General features: G+C 44.1%; 1 protein-coding gene across 1 annotated transcript in view; it reads left to right on the top strand.

Annotated features, from left to right (window-relative positions):
• Nucleotides 1-24410, top strand: part of LOC139931834 (RNA-binding motif, single-stranded-interacting protein 3-like) — a 116871-nt gene that overhangs the window by 47361 nt on the left and 45100 nt on the right. Inside the window, exon 5 of the mRNA XM_071925444.2 lies at nt 24182-24339. Coding sequence (XP_071781545.1) covers nt 24182-24339 — 158 coding nt within the window. The remainder of the gene's footprint in view (nt 1-24181; nt 24340-24410) is intronic.

Raw genomic sequence — 24410 nt, forward strand, 5'->3', positions numbered from 1 at the left:
GAAGGAGAGAATCGGCGGTGAGGTGGCAGTAGAGAGGAGGAGAGGAGGAGAGAGAGAGAGAAGCGACTAGCATGTGTGAACGAGAGAGGAGAATTTTGATTACGTGAGGAAAAAACAGATTGGAAAAAGTCTTGGAGATTACAGTAGATAGTAGAGATGCACCGCTAAGATACTGAGCATCAGTATTGAGCCAGTCATGGACTGAAACACGGGGTCAAGCATCGGAGAGTGTGAACATCGTTATGGGATCTGATCCAGGTAAAGTTATTCAGCCAAACGTGCTGTGAACTCAAGTTCAAAGATCCAAAAATCAGACTAAAATTATATATGTAGTGTGGCATATATAGATGTTTTTGCAGTGTTTTTACTCGGCAAGAGTTTGATCTATCAGCTATGTCTGCAGGTGGTGAAGAAAGGACTTGTTGGTTAAATTCTTCATCAACTTGAGTCTGAATTAGATGGTGAAAACCTCTTCTACTATCTCCTCCTGAGAGGTGATCTATACTAGCTTTGGCTTTTCTGTGTGTGTGTGTGTGTGTGTATGTGTGTGTGCGTGTGTGTGTGTGTGTGTGTGTGTGTGTGTGTGTGCATCCACCATGAGCTCGTTCCCAGCAGCACTGCCTCTGCTACCTGCCAGAGTAGGACTCACACTGCCGACATGCACAAGATTGGACCACACACACAAATTCTCACCTTCACACAAAGCCAACAGAGAGACTGACTGTGTTTGCATGCACACATTAATCTATTTATTCTGAGTATGGGAATAGGTCTGATTTAAGTTGACATGTAACCTAACCCTAACCATCTATTTCCCTTTTTCTTATACTGTGATTATTGAATTCGCCTATTGCCACCTGCCCTATAGAGAATGCCAGCCTCCTCCTTCCTGTCATAAATTGCAGTCATATTGCTACCATGGTGTTTCTATTCCTCCATGTTACTTTTGTGCAAGTTATCCAGTGCAGAAACTCAAGAGGAGTCAAGGCTTGGTATTGAAAAGAGAGAAGGTGCTGTACCTGTAAATATGAACACCTCAACAATTGACTTTATTCCCACGGCAGCCATTTTGAACTTACACCACACTTGGAGTGAGAAACTCTAGCTGGAAGACTGACCTGTAACTAGCAGTACTTAAGTGAGACCTAACGGTTATAAAATGAGCTAGCAGTCTCAGGAACAACAAACTAGCCTACATTACAATGACTGTTTGAATTCATTAGGGAAGCTAGCTCGCTTACTATCTAGTTAGCTACTAGCTAGCTACTTAGGCTATTCCAACTTACACCACACTTGCAGTTGGAAACTCTAGCTGGAAGACTGACCTGTAAATAGCAGTAGCCTACTTTAGTGACACCTAACAGTTATAAAGTTAGCTAGCAGTCTCAGGAACAACAACTAGCTTACTTTGCAATGACTGTTTGAATTTATCAGGGAGCTAACTCACTTACCATCCAGTTAGCTACTGGCTAGCTACTTAGGCTATTCCAGTAGCTAGCTATTTAGTGGGCCAAATACGACATTACCTTGAAAATGTGAACCTAAATCCCTCTGGATTCTTGAGAGCCAATTCGTTTTTCAGTGTGAGTCCATCTGTGAAATTATAAATGTTTGTCCTATTCCCGACATTTGGCCTTTCCTCGCCTCCACCGAGTTCCTGGTAGGAGACAAGTGGTAGTGAGGGAGGAGAGGAAACAAGCAATAGTGAAGGCAAACGGGACGCACCCCAAGTGTGATGTAAGTTCAAGATGGCCGCCGTGGGAATAAGGTTCATGCTGAGCAAGTGGAACAACGTGTCAATTGGTGGAACAACACCAACTGACAGATGTGCTCATGTGATTATGGTGTGTACAGCAAATGTCCCATATCCAAACAGTCTTTACATATTGCAGCTACTCTTCTATCACACCCCATCTCATACTCCATGTAGGAATCACAGTGTGAAAATCCAACTGACAACCCTAGTCAAAGTAACATGATTAGATTAAGTTGCTTACATTCGGTTGCCCATGTATTTATCGGAGCATAGTCGCAGTAAGATTGGACTGTTGGTGTGCATGTAATTGTGCTCACTATGAGAAGTCCTTATCTATTACACTCTGTAGCTCACACTGTCATCTTCCTCCCTGAGAGCTGTCAGGATGATAGGTGCATGTTTTGGTTGGAGTAGAAACGAGACGAGAAGAAAATATAGAAAGCCAAGATGTGAAGAGAGAAGGGTGTGTGTGTGTGTGTGTTACCCTACTCTGAACTGCCTCAGTCTTCTTGGTAATTACTGTTGACCTGAAAGATGATTACTGCTACAGCTGTACCCCCCTCCCCCCCTCTCTCTCTTCCTCCCTCACTGTTAGTTTTTCTGTCTCCCTGCCTCTGTCTCTCTTTCTCACTTTCTGTGTGTGTGTCTGTGTGTGTGTGTGTGTGTGTGTGTGTGTGCATGTGTGTGTGCATCTGTCTGTCGTATCCTCATTAAACCCTTTTCTTAATCCTTACACTTAATCCCCTAATGACAGGAGTGTAAGTGTAAGGACACTTTCACGCTCTCCTTCTTTTTCCCCAGCCATCTCCCATGTGTCTGGTTCAGCTTGTTTTAATGTATATTGTAGAGTATGCTTTTTGTACAGGTGTTTGTTTGTATGATGGTGTGTGTGTGTGTGTGTGTGTGTGTGTGTGTGTGTGTGCGTAGCTGGTAGGTTCTGTGCAGGTGAAGTCTTCGATATTTTCCTCCTTGTTTTCCTGGATCCTATGTGGACATAAATAAACCAATGAAATGTTGGACTCGCAGAGGAACAGTACTGTGTGTGTGTGTGTTTGTGTGTGTGTGCGCGGAGTGTATCTGACAAATTGTTTTCTTGCCTGGTCCAGAAGTCCTAACAAACAAAGAACAATTTCTAGAAAAACGCCTGTCCTCACAAGAGAATAATCCTCCTAGCAAAACGGATATGTATTTATATAAAACTGTTGTGGATTATTCTTTAAAATTCACATCAGGCTGCTAATACACACACACACACACACTGCTATGCATGTGAGTACATGTGTGTTAGTGCGCGCCCGTGCGTGCGTGTGTGTGTGTGTACAATAACAGTAACAGAGGACCAAGGTCACTATGCTAATTAGAGAGATGGTACCACTGCCAGTGACACTTCACACCTCCCTCCCTCCCTCCTTCCCTCCATCTTCGTCCTTGGCTCACCTCCCGCCTCTCTCTCTCTCTCTCTCTCTCTCTCTTTACCGTCTCTCTTTCTCTTTTACCTTCCCCTCTTCCCTCCTGTTTGGCCTAGTTTGTTCTCTTTATCTGCCCCAATCCTGCTCCCTCTATGCTTTCCCCTCTCTCTCTCGTTTTTCCTCTCTCTCTCTCTTTTTTTCTCTCTCTCTCTGTGTACATGTGTTTGAGCGTGTGTGTGTGTGTTTGAGGTTGGAGTGTGTGTGTGGGTGTGTGTTTGTCTGCAGCAGGTGCTGCGTCGCCTCCTCCAGAGTCATTAGTGACAGGGCTGAGCGAGGACAGAAAGTGAGAGATAGAGAGGGGGGGGAGGGGGGGGGGGGGGGCTGTAGAGGTTGGAAGGGGACGGCTCGGTGTGATGGGAAAGAAAGGAGAGAGAGGACACACACACACACACACGTGTACACATAGAGTGAACCTCATTGCATGACTGTCATTTATCAGCACTGATTAAACCCTTGGGTCAGTCCGTCTGTGTGCCTCCTTTACTCAATCTCTCTCTCTCTTTCTTTCTTTCTCTCTCTCTCTCTCACACATACACACTCACTCTCCCTCACTCTATCTCTGTCTCCGTATTGTTTCCTCTCATTCTGTCTTGACACTATGCTGTGTGCATGTTTATGTGTCGTTGGTGGCCTGCCTTTGTTCTCTGCAATTTGTTTAAGGGGTGTGTGTGTGTGTGTGTGTGTGTGTGTGTGTTTATATAGGATTTCTGTGTGGCTGATAAAAGCCAGATGCCTGATGTTCTCATGACTGGGTCTACTGTCATATCTTTGTGTGTGTGCGCATGTGTGTATGCTTGGTAGCTTTCTTGCCTGTGTGCATGTGTGTGTTTTTGTGTGTGTGCGTGTGTGTGTGTCTGACAGCTGAGGTTAGTGATGGGGAGAGGAGGACAACAGAGCAGACTGGGACATAAAAGAGATGAATGGAGACACAAAGACACATAGACAGGAAGACGTGAGCATCTCTCTCTCTTTTTCTCTCTCTCTCTCTCTCTCACCCTGCTTTCTGCTTGTCTCTCTATCGCTCTCCCATCCTCTCTTTCTTTCCTGATACTGCATCACCCTCTTTCTTCACCTCTCTTTCTTTACCTCTCACCTCTGTTTGTCTGGATGTGTTTGTTTCCTCTTTATTTATGTATTCCGCTCTTTTTCTGCTTCCACTTGGTCTGTCTGTCTCCCTCTCTCTCTCTCTCTCTCTCTCTCTCTCTCTCTCTCTCTCTCTCTCTCTCCCTCTCCCTGTCCATCTCTTCCTCTCCCCCTGATATAATGCAGTGTCGTCTCCAGATGCTGCCATATATAATGTGGAATTTGATAGCGCTGTGCTTTCCAAAGCAAACTCTATGACAGAAAGCCCCGTCTCAAAATGGGAAACTTAATAGCGCTGCTGTGATGCTGCTTCCGCTTTATGGCCCGTTGTGTAATTTGAAATTATCGTTCTCAGGCGCTCAGCTCCTTTCTAACCAGCTGAAATGGGGGAAATTAGAAAAAATACATAACCATTTTGTTGCGTTTTCGTTGACAGAGAAGTTGTATTGCAGTGCTACAGCAGCTGTGTTATTGAAACCGCAAGAAAGCGTCTCCTGAAGGTTGTACAATAGGAAAAGAATTCACCGGAATTAAGTATTAATACTAGCAGTACTACTGCGTCCTTTGTAGTAGAATTCAAAAGTACCTCACACATGAATTAGCCATGACCGGCTTTCTTTCTTTACAGAGAGATAATGCACACCACACTACTGCTTGCTGCTTTGTAATGCAGGACATCAATCCCACCAAGTACCATGTCAAAAACGAATAAATGTTATGTGCGTTTTTACCCTTCTCCCATTAATCTGCTACAATAAAATCAGTTCAGAGGATTCCATATTTAATGCTACACAGCAGAACCAAATGAATGATGTATTTGTAAAAGAAAACATGACCAAACTCCTGCAGTTACCAGACTATTCCTCCTACTGTAGCTTCCAATGTCTGAAACAAGAGCAAAACTCATTTTTCCGAACAATTCCTCTCGGGGATGGAGCTGGATTCTAACAGTAGTCCAGCATCTTTAAAAGCTTTACTCCTTCACTCCGCTGTGTTGCTGCGAGCGCTGAAGTCTTCCCCAGACAGATGAGGCATAAGGTTGTTTTCTGCCCCATGTGCTCCATCCTTATGCCTGGTTCAAGGCAGAGTTGAGGGGCTAAAGTGGAGATAATGAGTCACATTGAGTTTAGGAGTGGAGAACAGTGTGTGTGTGTGTCTACAACTCTGTATGCCCGTTGTATAAAAGGTGCGAATGTGTGTGTGCACATGCTGTACGCCTGTGTGTGAGCCTGTGGCTTTGTGTGAGGCTGGACCACCACTAGTGCAACAAAAGGAGGAGGAGGACAATGAGGAGGAGGAGGAGGAGGAGGAGAGAAAGGGCGGAAGAGGAGAGGAGTGGGAGGGCGCCGCAGCCAGCGAGCCCCCAATTGAATTAAATGTAATCTGGCCTGAATGTGTGCAACCATCAGCTGCTCTCCAATCTTATTAACCCTGCATTACCAGCCCGGGGTTGTGTGTGTGTGTGTGTGTGGAGGGAGATGGGAAAGAGAGAGATGGAGGAGGGAGAAGTGGATGACTGAGAAAAGAAAGGAAGGGATGGAGGGATGGGACAGCGTGAAAGACAGAAACAGCCTCAGTAGAAAAACAAAATGAAGATGAATGCGGGTGTTTGGGTGATTAATGCGTCTCTGTGGCATTACTGATGAGGAAACATTTCTCATCATAGCAGTTATCGTAATAATTTCTGGCGACACTATACGACACGTCTTTATTTCAGCGCATTAACTTGTGTATTAAACCATGGAAAAGTATTGTTAGCGCGAAATACTCAATAACACGACAATATAATCACAATTAAAATCTTAATACATAATGTATTTGGAAGGGTGTGAAAACACAATGTAAACACAAGCTGTACAATTAACAGTTTTAGGTGACCAGTTGGCTACAGCTCCGTTTTTTTTTTTCACAACATGAACATTCCTGATTAACTCACCAAACAATTGGTCCAATTTATTTTCTGCTGCTGGCAAATGATGTATCACTTTACTGCTGAACGAGACACAATATAATTTAAATCAAGGAAATAGTGGGAAGTGTTGGCAAATCACTCGACAACTTATTTTGGAACCATTTTTTTTAATGAATACTTATTTTACTACTTATTATAGACTTATTTTAAGGAATTCTATCATTTTACAGTATACAGAGGCCTATGGAATTTTGTTAACACACATATTCACAAAAGCAAGGTGAAAATACAATCTATTTATTTAGTTATTTATTTTACAGTCGTTTTTCACAATACGCTTGTCTACTTTTTGTTTAGTTTTTCTTCTTCTCTGATATCAATTTGTTGCTTCAAAGCACTTGTAGAGCGTCTCTAGCCCAGAGCAGCGTCGCTTGAGTGATATGCAGCCAAACGACATCCAGCCATCCATCCAAAGACGCCCGACTCATAAATACTGTATGGCGTGTTTTCATTAAGAAAGATCATTTTAGCACTTGAAGCAAGATTCATGCCTTGTGTCTGAGTTGAAGGAAGCCGGATTCTTAAATTTTGCTGACATCTTTGGTGCCCAGCGCTCACTGCTGTGGTGTTTCTGCACTGCACTTCCCAGAGATCACCTGTCAATCAAACTGGGGATTTTTCCCAGGAAAGACCTACCAGAACAACTAATGTAAAGGCTTGGATGATCTGGGTAGAGGTTGAATCACTATATCAATTTGCAACAGCGAGTAGAAAAACTGACATTTATTTCTATGAAAATGTCACAGATTATTACTTTAACTCACAGATTTTTTAGCTCTGCATTTCATAATCTATATCTCAGACAGCAGCAGTTAAAACTCAAGGAGTTTTGCACTGACAGCAGAATGGGAGGGAAGGGAACTCGTCAGAAGCTTGGGAACTGGGCGGTGGTGAAGTGGTGATTGCTGCACTCTGAAAGAAAAGGTCCCAAGAGCTCCAAAAGCTGGATTTTTGGTCATTATCATACCAGAAACATAAGCTTTGAAAGCTTCATAGACCGTTTCCAGAATGTCTCTATGCAGAGTCCTCATGAAAAGGTTTTATATAACAGCTAAAGGTCACCAAATAAAGGTTCCCTATTTCCAAAACTGCTGTGATTGCAACTACAGAACCTTCTCTTTTTCAGAGTGTATGTAAATTCTGGGGTCAGATGTGATCTATTATCGTGGTCCCAACCCATAGAATAAATATTACAGCAAGCTGTGAGAGAACCTGCAACTATAGGCAATGATATCATAACATGAGGTCATACTCCAATAAAATGTAAGCATATGCTGTACAGTCAACATGGTAAATTAAAAGGCAAAACATGTTTAGTCGTTTAAAAAGTCACATGCTCTATTGTTCAGTAATCACTTAGACCTTAGACTGTTATGTTATGATTTCACAGCTGCTTTTCCTCAAAGTCAGCATTAACTATATGACACACAGGTGTGGGTGGCGGCCATGTTAATATCCAGATATATGATGTGTGCACGTTTGAAAACTGCAGTATGTGCAGAAAAAAAATGCCATTACATCTTCATTGCTCAATATTTCAACAACACAAATCAATACGTCAGCAGCTCATTTAAAATGCTATTATTTTAGAAGAAAGGGAGATAATGAAAAACTTCAGTGATATCCCACGGTGAGTTCAGCTTGGATATCGGCAGGCATTTTGTTACAGTATGATTTTAACTCTTTCAAATGGCAAACGCTTTAACTCCAGGTGCCGTCACCTCAGCTCCCCCCCCCCCCGAGAGAGCGGCGAGCAGAGAGGGAGCGAGGGAAATAACGCTATGAGCAGAAGAGGAATGGAGAGTAGGCAGCCGGAGAGTGGGGGCGGCGCTCTGGGTTTGATGGAGCCGGCCTGAGAACGGCTCTATGAGGACGGAGATAACTGGAAAACACTATAAAACGCCTCTCCTCGCGCTCTCTCCCCCCCGGTGGAATTAGGCTTTGAGTGGGCCGCCGGAGGGAGGGAGGAGAGGGAGGGAGGGGAGCGCAGAGAGATTGATGGCGGGGAGGGGAGCGGGAAGCCCGGACTATAGCGAGGGACGAGAAAGAGAGAGAGAGAGAGAGAGAGAGAGAGAATATGAGTGATCAAGGAAAAAAAGGAGGGAAACATAGGAAGGAGATGAAGGTATAGGAGAAAAGGAAGGTACAGCTTATTTTATACACTTTGTGATATATACATGAATTAAGTATATGATTGAAACATTGCCTTGGCAGATGGACTGACAGAGGCGGACCAGACTGAAACGTCCCTGTTTTATGGGGACACTATTAAGTGCCGTTCCCAGGGTCTGCCTTCTGATTGGCCGTCCAGTCCGCACATCTCTCATTGTTATTGGCGGCCAGGCGTGTTTGTTGTTTGTCATTGGGCAGAAGACGGAGTCGGCTCGATTCGCAATCCGATGGCGTAACGCGGCCATCGATCAAACTTTGTGGACAGCAGCGGCCAAACTTCAGAGGGAGAGAGAGGGAGGGAGGGAGGGAGAGAGAGAGAGAGAGAGAGAGAGAGAGTTCTTTGAGAGTAGAATATCACAAATCAACTGCTGTAACCTTTTAGTACGTCTGAGTCTCACAGCCACCGCACATGCCCACTGAAAACCAATGAGGCTGTTTCTCCCGCTGTGCCTGTCTGCCCTACCTCTTCGCCTATTGTTCTTTCTCTCTTTCCTTCTTTCTTTCTTTCATTCCCCAGCCCCCCCCCCCCATCTCTCTCCCCATTTCCTCTAATTGAACAGCTTCTCCACTGAATTCCTCCGGGTCAGTATCTCTGTCAATCTAAACAGGAATACGCTGCCATTTGTGCGAGTCATGATGGCGGCTCTGATAGTTTGACATGGTTGAGTGAGACATCTGCATATGCCTGCTGGTCCTCGTAGCATTTATTCAGATGGAGGACTTCGCTCGCATGCGAACTGCGTGGCTCTGCACCGAAGTCCAACTGTCTTCCAGTTTAAGATGCATGCTCAGTAGTAGCATTCTGATTACTTTCAGTTACTTTCTCATTGCAATATTTGAGGTATAAAGGTACAGACAGGAATGAGTGACCATTGCAACGTTTCTTTCAGGTTTGGATGCAAACACAATTTTTCTTCTGTGCACCATTTTATAAAGATGTGGAACACCTGCTACTATTTAAATGGCCTTCTGACTTCCTCATTTTCACTTTAAAAATCTTCCCAGAAGTAATCCTCTATTCTTCATTAGAGTCTGTGATCAGAATACATTCTTTTTTTAGGCAATACAGAATTTTTACTACCCATCCCTGCATATAACTTCTCTATCAGCCCTCAGAGGCAAGTTGAGGTCATCGCCTGTAGCAACAATCCTCTAAAATCAAGGAGGTAAAATCTTCAATAAGAAAATTAGACTATTTTTCACATAAAAGAAGAATCAATAATTCTGTACAATATGGACTTTTGAGCTGGTTGCTGTTAAGTGTTAAGGGTGCAAATAATAGATTATAGCATGAGCTTGGAGGATGTAATTGACTGCCAATGGTAGCTCTTTTTCAGTAACTCCCATTCTTATTGTGGCTAGTGAGAGCGATGTGGACATTAGTAGCCGTGTTCTAGCAAAGTCTGCTCCTGTGAATGTTAAAGGGTAACTTCGGTATTTTTCAACCTGGACCCTATTTTCCCATCTTTTTGTGTCTAAGTGACTAAAGGGGACAACAATTTTTGAAATTGGTCCAGTATTGAGCGAGATCGCTTCAGCTGGCAGCCGGTCTGTGTGTAACTTCCTGCAACAACTCAACTCTCGCGAGACTTGAGCGAGACTTGGTTACACACAGACCGGATCAAGCGAAAGGTAAAGAAAAACGTTTCATTTCTCTGTAGGGTCCTTTCCATAATGTTGTCAGACACTTATAATAACAATCTGAGCCTGTCAGTGGCAAAAACAAGCACTTTTAGTGGACGTACATTGACGGTGCGATGACCAATTTCAAAAATTGTTGTCCCCTTTAGTCACTTAGACACAAAAAGATGGGAAAATAGGGTCCAGGTTGAAAAATACCGAAGTTACCCTTTAAACATAAAGTCACTTTGGTCCATGCTCCAATGCATGCTGTTGTAATAAATCATCTTTAATTAGACTGCTGTTCTGTTCTCTATGTGTTTGTGTCTGTGTGTGTGTGTCAACACGTGTGTGTATTGATAAGAGGTTATTAATAATCTGTTGACTGGTTACTGGTGGCTTCTTGGTTATCAGATCCCATATAGTTGCTAAGTTATGGCCCTGTTGGGAGGCAGAATGGAGTTAGTGAGTCCCGGCCGGGCTGTGGTGGGTGCTCATATGACGAGGCTGCAGACGAGCTTTAATGAGGCTGGCTCCCAGGAGACTCTGAACCTGCTCACTGTGGCCTGAAAGGTTTTAAGAACCCTTGTTACAGACTAATGGCTTTGTAAGAGGGGAGGATGTGATTTGTACAGGTAAAATGAATAGATGAATGTGTGTGTGTGTGTCTGTGTCTGCGTGTATGTGTGTGTCTGTGTCTGGGCGTATGTGTGTGTGTGTGTGTGTGTGTTGTTTTGAGGTGTCCTTGGTAGGGGATATGATGGTAATTAGGCTACTGTTTTCTCAATGGTGTTCCAGCGATGGGTCCATTTAACCTCTCAGCAGTGTGTGTGTGTGTGGTGGCGCATGTGTGTGCGTCCGTGCACGAATGTCTTTGCGTGATGAAACGTCTGTGCATGTGTGCATGTGTATGAGAGGTGTGTGTGTGTGTTTCCGCCCTTTACTTTTCGCTGACTCAGGCTGGTTTTCCCTTCCTAAAAGTAAATAACCTTGGTCTGCCAAGCTGTTAGCTGGCCCCGCTGTGCCCTCGTCCTGACATCTAAAGACAGCCAGAAAATCTTTACTCTCTCATCTGAGCACCACAGCAACACACACACACACACACACACACACACACACACACACACACAAACGAGCACGTCCTGCAACCGCATCGCAAAGAACTGGTATCTTCAAAACGACACCTTTTCAGGAATCTCACTGATTTGTTTTCATTTTCTGCCAGCATATGACATCATTTACCCAAGATTTTACATAATTTACCCAAGAGAATGTCCCTACAGGGATCAATACAGTATCACATGATTGCATTATTAGTAGTGATTGACTACTAACTGGGAAGTTTTTCATTGAGCCCCGAAACTCCTGAACACATCCCAAACAAAAAAGTGTGAAAACGGATCATTCGCTGTACTGTTTGTGATGGAGATGGTTGCATTTGGCCTCATGACATCCAATATTAAAGCAACATATCAATGAGAGAATCCCACTATTTAGTTCTGAAATCTGGAGTAAAATCGTAAGTGAGGTAAATAAAGTTAAAGTGTTGTATGCAAGAAAGTGTGCGCTGCAAGGACATTGCAACCTATTGACCTCTCAAATCCCTACACACATGCCCAGATCTCTCTCTCTCTCTCTCCCCCCCCTCTTTTTGCTTTTTCTCCCCTCACATCCCTTTATACACTTTCACTCCCCTCCATTATCTCTCGCTCCTCTTTCTTCCTCGCCCGTTCTGATCCCAGTTAGGCCCTTGGGAGAGGAAAGGCATTATCTCTCTCTCTCTGCTTGTTCTCTCTCTCTCTCTCACTCCTCTCTCTCTGTTATTCTCTATCCACCCTGCTCCTCTACATTTACCTCTCTTCTCTCACCCTTTTTTATTTTTCTCCCTCACTATTTCTCTCTGTTTTTGTTTCTCTCTCTCTGCCTCTCTCTCTCTCTCTCTCTCTCTCTCTCCCCCTCTCTCTCCCCCGCCCTCCATCCCTCTCGGAGGTTAATCCCTCCGGTTTCAAATAGAGATAACCATGGCAACAGGCCATGGCTCTCGAGCGTGGGGTCTGTAGGACAAAGGCATTGATCAGGATGAAATAGTGTCAGGTGGAAGCACAAAAACACACGTGTACGCACACACACACACACACACACACACACACACACACACACTTATCGCCCCAACTTTGCTGCTCACAACCAAATCAGCCATCAATGCACAGTTACTGCTGTGAAACTAATAGATTGTTTGATGCTACAAAACCTTGCAACAGGGTGCGGTCAGAAATGATGAAAACACGGGCGTGAAGACTCGAGGGGATGAGCGGGATTTCAAAGAAGCATTATGTTGAGGGTAAATACATTTTTACTTTACTTTAGGGATGATTGGATTAATCCCAGGCCAGGAAATGCACTCCACCCCGATAAAGAAAGGACAAGGCTTAAGGGTTAGAGAGGCAGACTTAAGACCGGAAGGTTTAGTCCGTCTGGTTCAGACTGACTGGGAAAGTGTGTTTTAACCCCCCAACTGTAAGCAGACTGGTTGTCCTGGGAGGTTTCTACCTGAAACCTCAGCTGTCCCACACCCCCCCCCCCCCCCCACACACACACACACACATGCATCCACACACACACACACACACACATACTTGACCTTGATGGTTCAATTGCAGCGTGACAGATGTAGTGAGAACAGCAGAGTTGATGAAAAGGGTCTTTTATTGAACTGTAAACCAGTAATCTCCTCCTGCAGGACTTTATAAGTGGGGCCGGCAGAAGGTGTGGGTGGCTGTGGACGGCTTTTACTCCCCGCTGCACCGCCAGTCAACCTGCTGGAGGAACTTTTACACTTTTACTGCAATGTAATGAAGGTTAGAATAAGGTGTAGCTGTGGCTGTCGCAGAAGTCCCACTTTTTTTACGTCTTTTTTGCAACACTTTTATTTTTTTTATTTTTTTCCCAATACAATTTTATTGAATTTTAATGCAATTACATTAACAGTAGAATCCCCATCGCCCTTTCCCCCACTCCCTCCCTCCCTCCCTCCCCCTCAAGCATATAGAACATCAACCCCACCAACCCCAAACAATCCTTGGGTCTACATTGAAATTAATGTTAATAATAATAATAATAATAAACCAAACTAAATTCAAGTAGCTTACAGGGCATACATAGGACCAAATAGCCATTGGTAAAATGGACTAGTATTAATATAACAATTACAGAAGCAACACTTTTATCTTTGTTTCAGTCTCAAGTAGCATTATTTGGAAAATCCTGATGTACTAATGCAGGATACATTAGATGCAGAGTGGGACTTCTACTGTACTTTATGAAATTTGAATGAGATTTTTCCCTTTCTTTGACTAGAATTTTCTTACACAACTTCCAAAGCAGTATTTCCTTGGGATGCATGTATTTAACATGACACAGTGGTAAAAAAAAACAAACCCAAAAACGCCTCCAAACTTGGGTCAGAATCTGATGTGCCTGGTTCCCCCCCCCCAAGCCGATGTGATTCTTGTGTCGGAGCCAATGCTTTATGTTTTAATCACTGCAGCGCCGAGAGCACAAGCCTACTCCTCCCCTGCACTTCGGCAGAACTTTTTTAATTTTGCAGTTTCCTTTTAATTTGTTTTCTTTCTGGCTGTGGCTCTGAACTTCATTTCCCGACGAATTGTCTGAGGACGAGCCACATGCCATTAGCAGGGAGAAAAAACAGAAGAAGAAAAAAACCCGGAAACAAAAAACTGCATTCAATAAGTTTGTCTAAAACTTTCTTTATTAATTTTCTCTTCCCTTATCCGAGAAAGTGCTTCCTCAATGATAATCCAGCAATCCAGCAGGCTTTCTGGTTTATTGCATTTTTCTAATGAAATGCTCTGATATATAGACAGACAGTCAAGAAGCAATCCAGGGAGAGAGAGAAAGAGAGAATGAGAGAAAGAAAGAGTTGGAGAGGGAGGGTGAAAATGTAAGTATGTGAAGCATTTGATGTGGTTTGGTGTGTGTGTGTGTGTGTGTGTACAGGAGCTGAGCTGAACTTGCTTTAATCTGTTAGGTAGGGTGGGGTTGTGGAGGCTGCGAGCCATGCACACAGGATTGGTAGGTTCGAGTCTCACTCTTCACAGCTGACCACATACCATCCTCTCTCTCTCTCTCCCCCCCATATTTCCTATTACTCTACTATCCAATAAAATGCCATAACTGTTTAAGGGAAACTTTGATAGGTAGAAAACTCCACCTTCAGATACTCTTAGACTGTTACATATTATCAATCTGTGATGTTTAATGCATTCCACTAGCTATTTTGTGATGAAGTGTTGTAAGTTTTGAGAGTCATGCCCCTTACTTAAAATTCAACATCATCTGGCTGCATTACATTCTGGTCTATTGAGGCTATACTGTTGGTAGCGAAATTGGTATCCCTTCCTCTTCTACGATGGATTTCTCCCTGTATGATGAACGTTGGTGCAAAATGGTGAGTCTAGAAAGAAGCCCTCGCTCTTTGATTCTTTCGGAAAACACCAAAACCTGACATTCATTCTTTTTTTCTGCTATCCAACTCCATTGTAGCTGCACTGGAAATTTCTGGACAAGACATAATAATAATAATAATAATTTTTTAAGTAATTTAAGTACCAAACAACAAAATGGAGCCACAAATGCAAGGCACATCGCCAACAGAGTTTAAAGAGTAAATAAACCGGAAACCCAAATCTGTGTAAAGCCTGAAAAGCATGCTGTTGAAATTGCCATCTGCTATTGGCTGATCTTTGGTGCCAGCTGATGTTACCATCTATAGAGTAGAACAGGTGGTGACATCACCTGTCAGCAAAGATTAGCCAATAGCAGATGGCAATTTCAGTAGCATGCTTTTTACCATTAGAGGCCAGGCTTTACACTGATTTGCGCTTGGGGTTTAGTTACTGTTTAAGTATTTTAGGGTGGAATTTTCCTTTAACAATCATGATTAATAGGGTTTAGGGGAACTGAAAGATACATAGCTACATTTCCCCCTCAATGTGACATTTTGATCCAACATTCTTGATCTCCTCAAAGTATCTCTTCAGAATGATGATCCAAGAGCAAATTGCAGCCATGGAGATGGTTGATATTGCTCTCATCTTGTAGGCTACTGGGTTTGTATGAGGATGAGTAAATGGGACAAAATCAATTTAGATAATAATGTGGGCTATAATGGTATGATGCTATTACCGGTGATCACAATTGTAAGTAAAATCTATACCTTCTTCAGCTGGTGTATCATGGCTTTTGGATATATACAGCAGCTTATCCAGTGTGTATTTGCTCCCAGCCTCTGTGAAGAATGAATAGCTTTCCTGTACGACCCGGAATCCAACTTTACACCGTCGTGCCGCACTTACGTTTGACAAATCAATCTTCCTCTTTTTATCGCTCTCATCTCTACCTCACTTTATTTCCTCCTCTTATCTCTTTAATTTCCATTCATCCATCCCTTCTTCCTCCCTCACTTCCTGCCTTGATCATCTCATCCCAGTGTGACACCTCTATGTATGGGTGTGGGTAGGTGTGTGTGTGTGTGTGTGTGTGTGTTTCCACCATCATTAATGAGTCCCTCTGGACTAGCATGAAACAGTCCTCACATCAGTCCTCACTGTGATGATGCAGCTTCAAAGACGGACGCGCACGCACACACACACACACACACACACACTCGGTGGCGTCATACAGGGTGTGTACCTGCAGAGGCAGCCTGAGACAACTCCCTCCTTGGTTCCAGACTCCATTAATCATTTAGAGAGAGGATTTCCCTGAAGCCTGCTCTCTCCTCAGGCAGACACTACGACATCAGGCTGAAGAAGCCTGGAATCACACTGAGCCTCATTCATCAAGCGTGCAACACATTTGTTCCGAGATCCCTCCATTTTCACGAAAATTCCGTTCTCATTAAAGTGTTTTTGTCCCCGTTGCTCTTTAATATGCGCAAATTGCATCTGCGTATAGGGACGTATCGGATGAGATATTAATATGTCGAGATATTGAAAATCTATAATGTGTTGTGCTGGAGATTGTTTTATATTCTGGCCGGCGTTTTGCTCACCGGGAGAGTATGCGAGTTTCCAAGCCAAGGTAGCTACATGCATAGAAATCAGCCTTCTCACAATTCCAAATTTAAATTCTAATAATATCATAAAAAAACAGCATCAATTTTCAATGAGAAAAGTCATCATTTGTGCCCTTCAGACTGTTTTGTGGACATGCTGCTATGTTACAGATCCGTCGGTCTGCATGTTATTCATGCCCTGGTTCTCCAAAACAGTTTTTTCAGGCATTAAGAAAAACAATCCTAATCTTTCCCCATCCGCTGCCATACAGTTTCAAACTCATACACGAGTTTTTGATTAGAGCTGGTGAGATAGTGAGCCGAAAGGTCATGAAACAAACAGGACTGTGTAACCCAAAGACTGTTGTTTCACTGTTGCTGTGGCTTCAGTGGATTGTATTGGAGACCGGCACACCCGGCCAACTCCCCCTCCTCGAGATAGATGAGATTTTGGTCAGCATCAAACAGCGTGATGGCAAGTGATGGGAAAATCCAGCCCAGGTAGAAAAGAACTGGAATTATCCAGATAATGAAGAACAGAGAAATCAAAATTGGAGGGTTTTTTTTTTATGTGAAATTAGCAACAGTCTTCATTCCGCCAGGCTGTTCATCGGGGATTTTCTGACTTAGAGAAGGAATGGAAATTTTGCCTGAACTTTTATTGGCCTTTAACTAACACACACACTCACACAAACACACACGCACACACGCACACATTTTGCTTGCTCTTTTACACACAGAAATACACACAAAGAAGCACATGTGGACACACACCATGCACACGCACACACTGCATGAGTGGCAGGTGCATGAGAGAAGAATACATGTCCATGGAGGCTGATTTACTGTACGTGTGTTTTGTTTGTGTGTGTGTGTGTGTGTGTGTGTGTGTGTGTAGCCCTGTCTCCCAGACCATCCGTCTGCATTCCAGGTAATTAGACTGGCCAACAGCTGAGTCCCATTAGCCTTGATTACAGCATTCAGTACTACAGAAGAGAGAGAGAGAGAAAGAGAAAGACTGTATCCATTTATGTGTAGGCTATCTGCCTATTATGTGTAGGCGTTTGTGTGTATAATGCATATACATGTGTTTTTGTGTGTGTGTGTGTGTGTGTGTGTGTGTGTGAGACGGCAGTGTCCTGGCATGCCTGCTCGTCTGATAGTCTAACAGCCTTGTGATGTGAGGCCCTCTGTGCTGCAGCTGCTGTGTGTGGCGCGGCCGTGACAGTGCTTTGTGTGTGTGTGTGTGTGTGTGTGCCTACTAAACAACCTCATTAGATGTCTCATTTTGGAGCAAAACTGTTCGAAAATGTATTTATTCTTAATTGGCTTCCCACGGCGGGAACACAAACATTTACCAATCAGCCAAAAGCCTAATCTTAAACTGCGGGTCGGGACCCAATACGGATCGGCGGCCTGCTCCTCCTGGATCCCCACAAGACGAGAGACAAAATATTTTTTAATGAGACTAAATGCCACATTTGGGTTCCTGGCTGAAACAGTGTAAGGACCTGTGCATGAAGAAATAACAACCACATCGCTATAAGAAATGATTCCACTTCAACTCCTATCCAACATAGAGCTCTTAAAGGACCATACCGCTGTTTTAGCCTATTTACTCCAATTCATGTATACTTTAGAGTTCTACCGACTGTTTTTCAAAGCGTACCGTACTTGTTTAGATGTTTGAATGTGTTTTTCCTACCTTCCAGGCAGCCGTTCATTTCCATTCATGTCAGTACGGTACGGAAGTCAACTCGCAGAGACTTGAAACTTGCTTGAGAAAGGTAATCCTATAAGCAAACATGGGTATCGTGAAAAAGATAATGTGAACTTTGCTCCTTTTAACGTTAAAAAAGTAGAAAATGTGTTCCGATTTATCCGATAACATTAACCATAACCATTCCTCTCTGTAGAACTCAGAACTGCTATCTATCTATCTATCTATCTATCTATCTATCTATCTATCCATCTATCTATCATTCTTTAAATCAAACCCGTGGGCACTGAAACAGAACAACTCACATCTCCAAGGCATTTTAATCTGCATGCAGCCTGGCAAATGTTTGTTTGATCCACCCAGTCTCTCTCTCTCTCTCTCTCTCTCTCTCTCTCTCTGTCTCTCTCTCTCTCTCCCTCTCTCTAGCCTTCTCCGTGTCTTTCTCTCTCTCTCCTATCTCTTTCTCTCCGACCCTCCCTGATGGTTTCTGTGTCTCATGATTGGGTGATTGATTCCAGCGCTGGATGGCCAGCAGACAGGCAGGGAAGCAGCCCAGCACACTGGTCTGCAGCGAGGAGCGCACTCCGCTCTGGCTCTGTGATGAATTACTGGCCTTTTAATACACACAGCGGGGGAAGAGTGAGAGAAAGAGAAAGAGAGAGAGAGAGAGGATAATACAGTTACGACGGCGGTGCTACAGAGCAAAGCAAAACCAAAAAGATTGAGAGCTAGAGAGAAAGGGAAGCAAACATGCAAATAAACGGGGTGGATTGAGTTATAACTGTGTGTGTGACTAGGAAATGGGAGAGATGAGTGTGTGTAGGTGTGTGTGTGTGTGTGTGTGTGTGCGGTCCCCATTATCTAGAAAGTCCTCTCTTAGTGCTGCAGATGAGTCACGCAGAGTGTGAAGACGCAGACAGTGATGGAGGCCGGAGGGAGGGAAAAAAAACATTCTGCCCATCATAGAATTGAATTGAACATTGAAATATAGTCAGTCTCTCTCTTAGTCAAGTGCGATGCCGCTCGCTTTGAATAGTCGTCTGCAGTCTGTTCGCTTCTTCACAGCCACTGCAGAGTCGCACGGTGGGAAACAGCCTTTCTACTTCTGAATCATTTTCTGCGCGCATAGTGATGCCACCGCTTGAAAAACCCTCTCACCCCATATTTGAATGTTTATGTTTTTACCTGAAGTGAATGTTAGCTTAAAGGAATAGTTCACCCAAAAATGAAAATTCAGTCATTGTCTACTCACCCCCGTGCCAGTAGGAAATCGGGTAAAGTTTGTTTGTCCTAGCTAGCTCCAATTAGCAGAAACAAGACTTCCGGTTTGGCCGTTTAGCCTTCAAAATAAAAGCGCAAGATTTTAAATAGGTAGAACTACTGTTTTAAACCAATTACTTTGTATTTAATCATCACATTCAATAAGTGAGCACACATATTAATGCATAGGGAATAAACATACAAATGCATATAGGTACCAAACATACAAATGCATATAGGAAATAAGCATACAAATGCATATAGGGACTTGCATATACGTATATAATATAATATATATAATGCATATACTGTATATGACTTCAGGACTTTTGACTAACACATCTGAGTATTTCAACAAAGAATACACCCCGAGGCACAGCTGGAAGAGGCGTGGAGCAGACACACCCACACACACACACACACACACACACAACAGTAGCTTGATGCGTGGGTGGTGTATTAAGACCTATGTAATTCAGGGGAAACACATACAACCGACACAAATAACATGTCAACGTAAACATCTCTCTTATTGTCCTCCCACCCACTGCACACTAACACACACACACACACACACACCATGGCTACAGTAATATGAACTGACCGGAGACTACATGATGAGGTAATCAGTATCCAGTGTTGATTTCGCCGAGCCTCCAGTGGTGAAGATGGAGAAGCGTGTATATCTCCACGCCTAACGAGCCCCCGGGGACCTCGGGGGTTTAGGGTTCATAAAGTATTTATGGTATGTTCATTAAGTATTGATTAAGCCTTTAGAGAGCATTTAGACACCCGGACTATCATTACGCAAGATTAGGACTTGGGTCTGAGGAAGAGGAAGGTGGAGGGAGACGAAGAAGGAGAAAGGAGGGTGAGGATGATGGGAGGAGAAGAGGAGAAAAGAAAAGGCAGAGGAGAAGAAGAAGAAGAAGAAGAGGAAAGAGGAGAATAGGGGGAAGAAATAGTAGGATGGAGGAGGAGGAGGAGGGTGGACTAGGTGATTGAGGAGGGATACGGGAGGAGAACAGGAAAATTCTATTCATTAAACATTAATTAAGCATTCAGACAGCATTTTAGACAGCCAGGCTATCATTATAGAAGATTAGGTTTTAGTCTGAGGAAGAGGAAGGAGGGGAATAGTAAGTGGAGTGAGAGAGAGAGAGAGAGAGAAAGAGAGAGAGGAGGCGGACAGGAGGTGGAAGAGATTGAGAGAGGAGGGCAAAGAAGAAGAAAGAAAGAATCGGAGGAAATGAGGAGGATTATATGGAAGACGAGCCCGGCAAAGGCAAGAAGGAAGAGTCAACACAGATAATGAACAGAAAGTCTGCTTTCCCTAATGATATATAAGCCTGTGCTGTGGTTGTTTTCAAGCCATTTCTCGCCCTACATCCTCGCTACTTTCTCCCTTAGCAATACTGCGGCTGTGACTTCTGCCACGCATGCATTGTTGAATCTTTTTAAAACGCGCCAGATTGCGAAGAAATATGACTTAAGTACCGTCTCACCTCATCTCCCTCTATCTATCTATTACACGGACTCAGCCGGTGTTTTTCACAGGTATTTAACCATTGTTTTGCCCTCTCTTTACCCTCTAGCTCTCCAGCAGGTGTTGTTGCATCGCAGGGCGACCGGGAAGTAGCATGGTACCAGGCGCAGGCCCGCTATAATGATGCAGCAATGAGGTTTAATGGGGCTGAAAACACGGGCTGACTGTCTGGCAGGCTGGCTACACAGTCAGGGAGAGGCACAGTTGGTGTGAAGCTGTTTCCAGCGCATGACAGATGTTAGAGAGGGAGAGAGAGAGACTCGGAGGGAGAGAGGGGACAGAGAGAGAGAGGTGAGTCGTTTGCGACACGCAGAGTGAGAGATCGCTGCGAAGTTAAGCAGACGGTAACTTTGAGCAAAGTCAAGCGAAGTTCATTGGCGGTGCGGGTGCGCGCCGCAGCACTTTAGCTCGTATCCCACAAGTATTTTAACTTGTGAGTGTGTTTTACAGCCAACTGCGCCTGGAGACGGTGCAGTGAAGTGCGGTAGGATTTCAATAACCAACCACTATGCCCCCTGTTGAGTTTATCCCCATCTCATTCTCCGTTTCCCCCGCTGTCTGAATTGAGACAATACAAATGAAACTGAGAAAATTTGAGTTCTTTAGTCAGGCATGCAATGGAATAGATAGCACAGGCACGCAGTATACTCAGTGGGGTGATTTGAGTGGGGAGGAGAGGCTCTGGCACCCCCCTCGTTAGCACAAATCTGCATTCATTCCCCTCGTTAACTACAGACTGTAGGGAAAATGTGAACAGAAACAAAACAATTGACCTGCTTTTGCTGAAATTGGGGCAAACCGCTGTGAGATATTGCTTGAGACACGTTGGCTGCGGGTGAAATGAGTTGGTAAGCACATTGACCACAGGAACAGGGACTCGTATCCCTCGTGTGGCACAGTGTTGGATCTTCTCATGGCTGTCAAAACAGGGGAAATTGGATTCTGTGGAATCTTTCCCTCCGTAGACGGCCAGAGGAATCCTAATCTGCTACACATAGAGTCATTCTAGTAACTGTATCTTTGGTGTCTAGTAAACCCGGCCATGCTGTTGGTAATGAGAAAGTCCACAGCTCACAGCTGGAGTAAAGAACAGAGGAGAATGGCCTCAGGTGTTCTCTGGAGCTAGTTTGTTTGAATGGCAGATGCTCCGCTCACTCAAAGCCTTGTAACTTTAGACAGTGTGACATTGAGGAGTATGGAGCTATTCATAGGTCTCAAGTGAAGTTTTCTTTTTTTTTTCAATTCCTGGAACTATGTTTGGTTGCTGAGCCATATTAGCCGTATTAGCCTTAAACTTTTACTTTCTGGATTGCATTGGCTGCCTGGCAACAGTCACTAATTGAACATTCTTGGCAAGTAGCAGGACCTCGCTGATTTCAGTGACATAACTCTTTTAGGTAGATGGCTCTGGGATCAATGACAGATGGCACAGCTGGTGCATGGGGCTATTACGCCTTTGATGTGCTGCTTTTGCTTGTGCATAAGCACCGATGTAAAAGATCACATTTGAACCCAGCTTCCCTGCGTGGGAAGACACCGAAATCAGCCGCTCCGCCAAAGGAGAATCCCCGCTGACGAAGAGAGATATTCCGACTCAGAAAGAAAGGTGGAATATTGCACATTTTGTCACTGGAGCTGCTCCTGTTACTCTGAGTCACTGATTACATAGATGGCTCCGGTCACAGTGGGCCAGACTCGAACCTCCCACTCTGCAAACCGAGCAGCTCCAGTCATGCAAAGGCAAATCCTCCATGGATAAAGGAGATATTTAGGCTCACAAGCAGTCACGCAGGACTGCTTTATTACATGTGCACACAAATGTGCACACCCAGCCACACACACACACACACAACTCATTGTTTGCCCTAGCACCAAAGTCATACTAAACATTTTGGAGTGCCTGCCATTCATTACACAGTAAACAGTGCAGCACACTATACTCTACATACATTCAGTATTTGTTTCATTTTCCATGACAACAGTGCAATCTTAGATCTGAGGAGAGTGTCCAATTCCAGCCCTGCACAGAAGTTAACATATTCACTACTGACCTCATCTGATTTGCTTTGAAGATTACTTCAATGTCATGTCTACTTTAGGGGGCATGAGAGATGTGAGAGTACACTTGCGGTGTGGACTCCAGCCCACCGAGCCACCAGGACGCCCTGATAGTGAATAAACGTATCCACAGTTTGGCCTCGCGCTGAGGTGAAACATCAAGGAAGGCTTTCTGAGGAAACGTCTCGGAGGCTTTCTTGATCTTGAAAACGTAGTGCGGAATGCCAAACGTTGGTGTTTGACTGCTACAAGAGGTCTTCTAATGTTGGTTTGGAAAGGCGCGGGAGCTCTCATTACCACGCGTGTAATGAATACATAAACATCATTACGGCAGAGAGGAGAAACAGCCAGCAACGCAGCCATAAAGTCTCATGAAGCAATGAAACATCACAGAGCCATTTAAAGCGTCAGCAGGCGCTCTGGGGGACTATGTACCTGAATAGCTTTATGAAATCATGAAGTCATGGCTTGAAGTCATGGCGTGTGGAGTTCTAATTTGCAGAACATGTGTGTCACTTTCTTTGTCTGTCGGTGTCGCTCTCTCTCCCTCTCTCTCTCTCTCTCTCTATCTGTCTCTCTCTCGCTGGCAAATTTCTAAAAAAAAAAAATGTGAGCAATGCAGCATCCTCCATCAAAGCCTCTCCTGCATCCTTTTCCATTTGCAAACACTGTAGTTTTACACACACACACACACACACACGCAGACTATGGTCTCCCGTGGAGGATCATTTCAATGGAGCGCTGCCAAACAGAACAAAAATAATTGAAGTAAACCAGTCTTACTAACTGAGAGGCACATGAAAACGAGGTTCCCTCATTCCCGTGGAAGAATTGAATGCAACTGTTAGCGTCTATGAATCCTGAGGGGGTTTTCTTGTCGCTTTAGGGGTTTTGAGCAGAAAGCCGCTGCACTGTGTTTTCAATGAAATATTTATTCCTCTATTGAGGCGAGTCTGCCACTTAACTCGAGTGGCAGAAAATCACAAATGTTTTGCTGTGGGATATTCAATCGTAATATGAAAATAAACAACCTGAATGACACCGCCTCGCCCTATAATGCATTTACTGCTGCGAAAACAGCTTTTAGCCCCAGCCTCTCTCCTCTCTTCATTTAGAGCGTCTTACGAGACGCTCGAAGGGAAGAAAACGGTCCTGCTGAGCACGAGGACAATCTGATGTCATCTGGGTTCATCCTCGCTCAGGAGAACGATCGGGTTGAAAATCCAACACCACAAAACAGAATCCATTTTAGTTATGCTTATTATCTCCGTATGATCTCTCAGTAAATATTTGTGTCGGAAAGTTGAAAAATTCATGTCGCTCATTTTCTTTCTTCATTTTCCTTTGAATGGTATGCTTAATGCAAGATAAACTGCAGTAACGATCTCTCTCTCTCTCTCTCTCTCTCTCTCTCTCTCTCTTGCTCCCTCTCCCTCTCTCTCTCTACAGCAACAGGAGCAGGACCCCACCAACCTGTACATCTCCAACCTGCCGGTGTCCATGGACGAGCAGGAGCTGGAGAACATGCTGAAGCCCTTCGGTCACGTCATCTCCACGCGGATACTGAGGGACGCCAACGGCCTGAGCAGAGGGGTCGGCTTCGCCCGGTACGCGCCGACACACACACACACACACACACACGCACACGGACTGACAGCTAACATTTTCTGATGCATCG

Source organism: Centroberyx gerrardi, chromosome 12 (genome assembly GCF_048128805.1).
Source record: "Centroberyx gerrardi isolate f3 chromosome 12, fCenGer3.hap1.cur.20231027, whole genome shotgun sequence".
Classification (NCBI taxonomy): Eukaryota; Metazoa; Chordata; class Actinopteri; order Beryciformes; family Berycidae; genus Centroberyx; species Centroberyx gerrardi.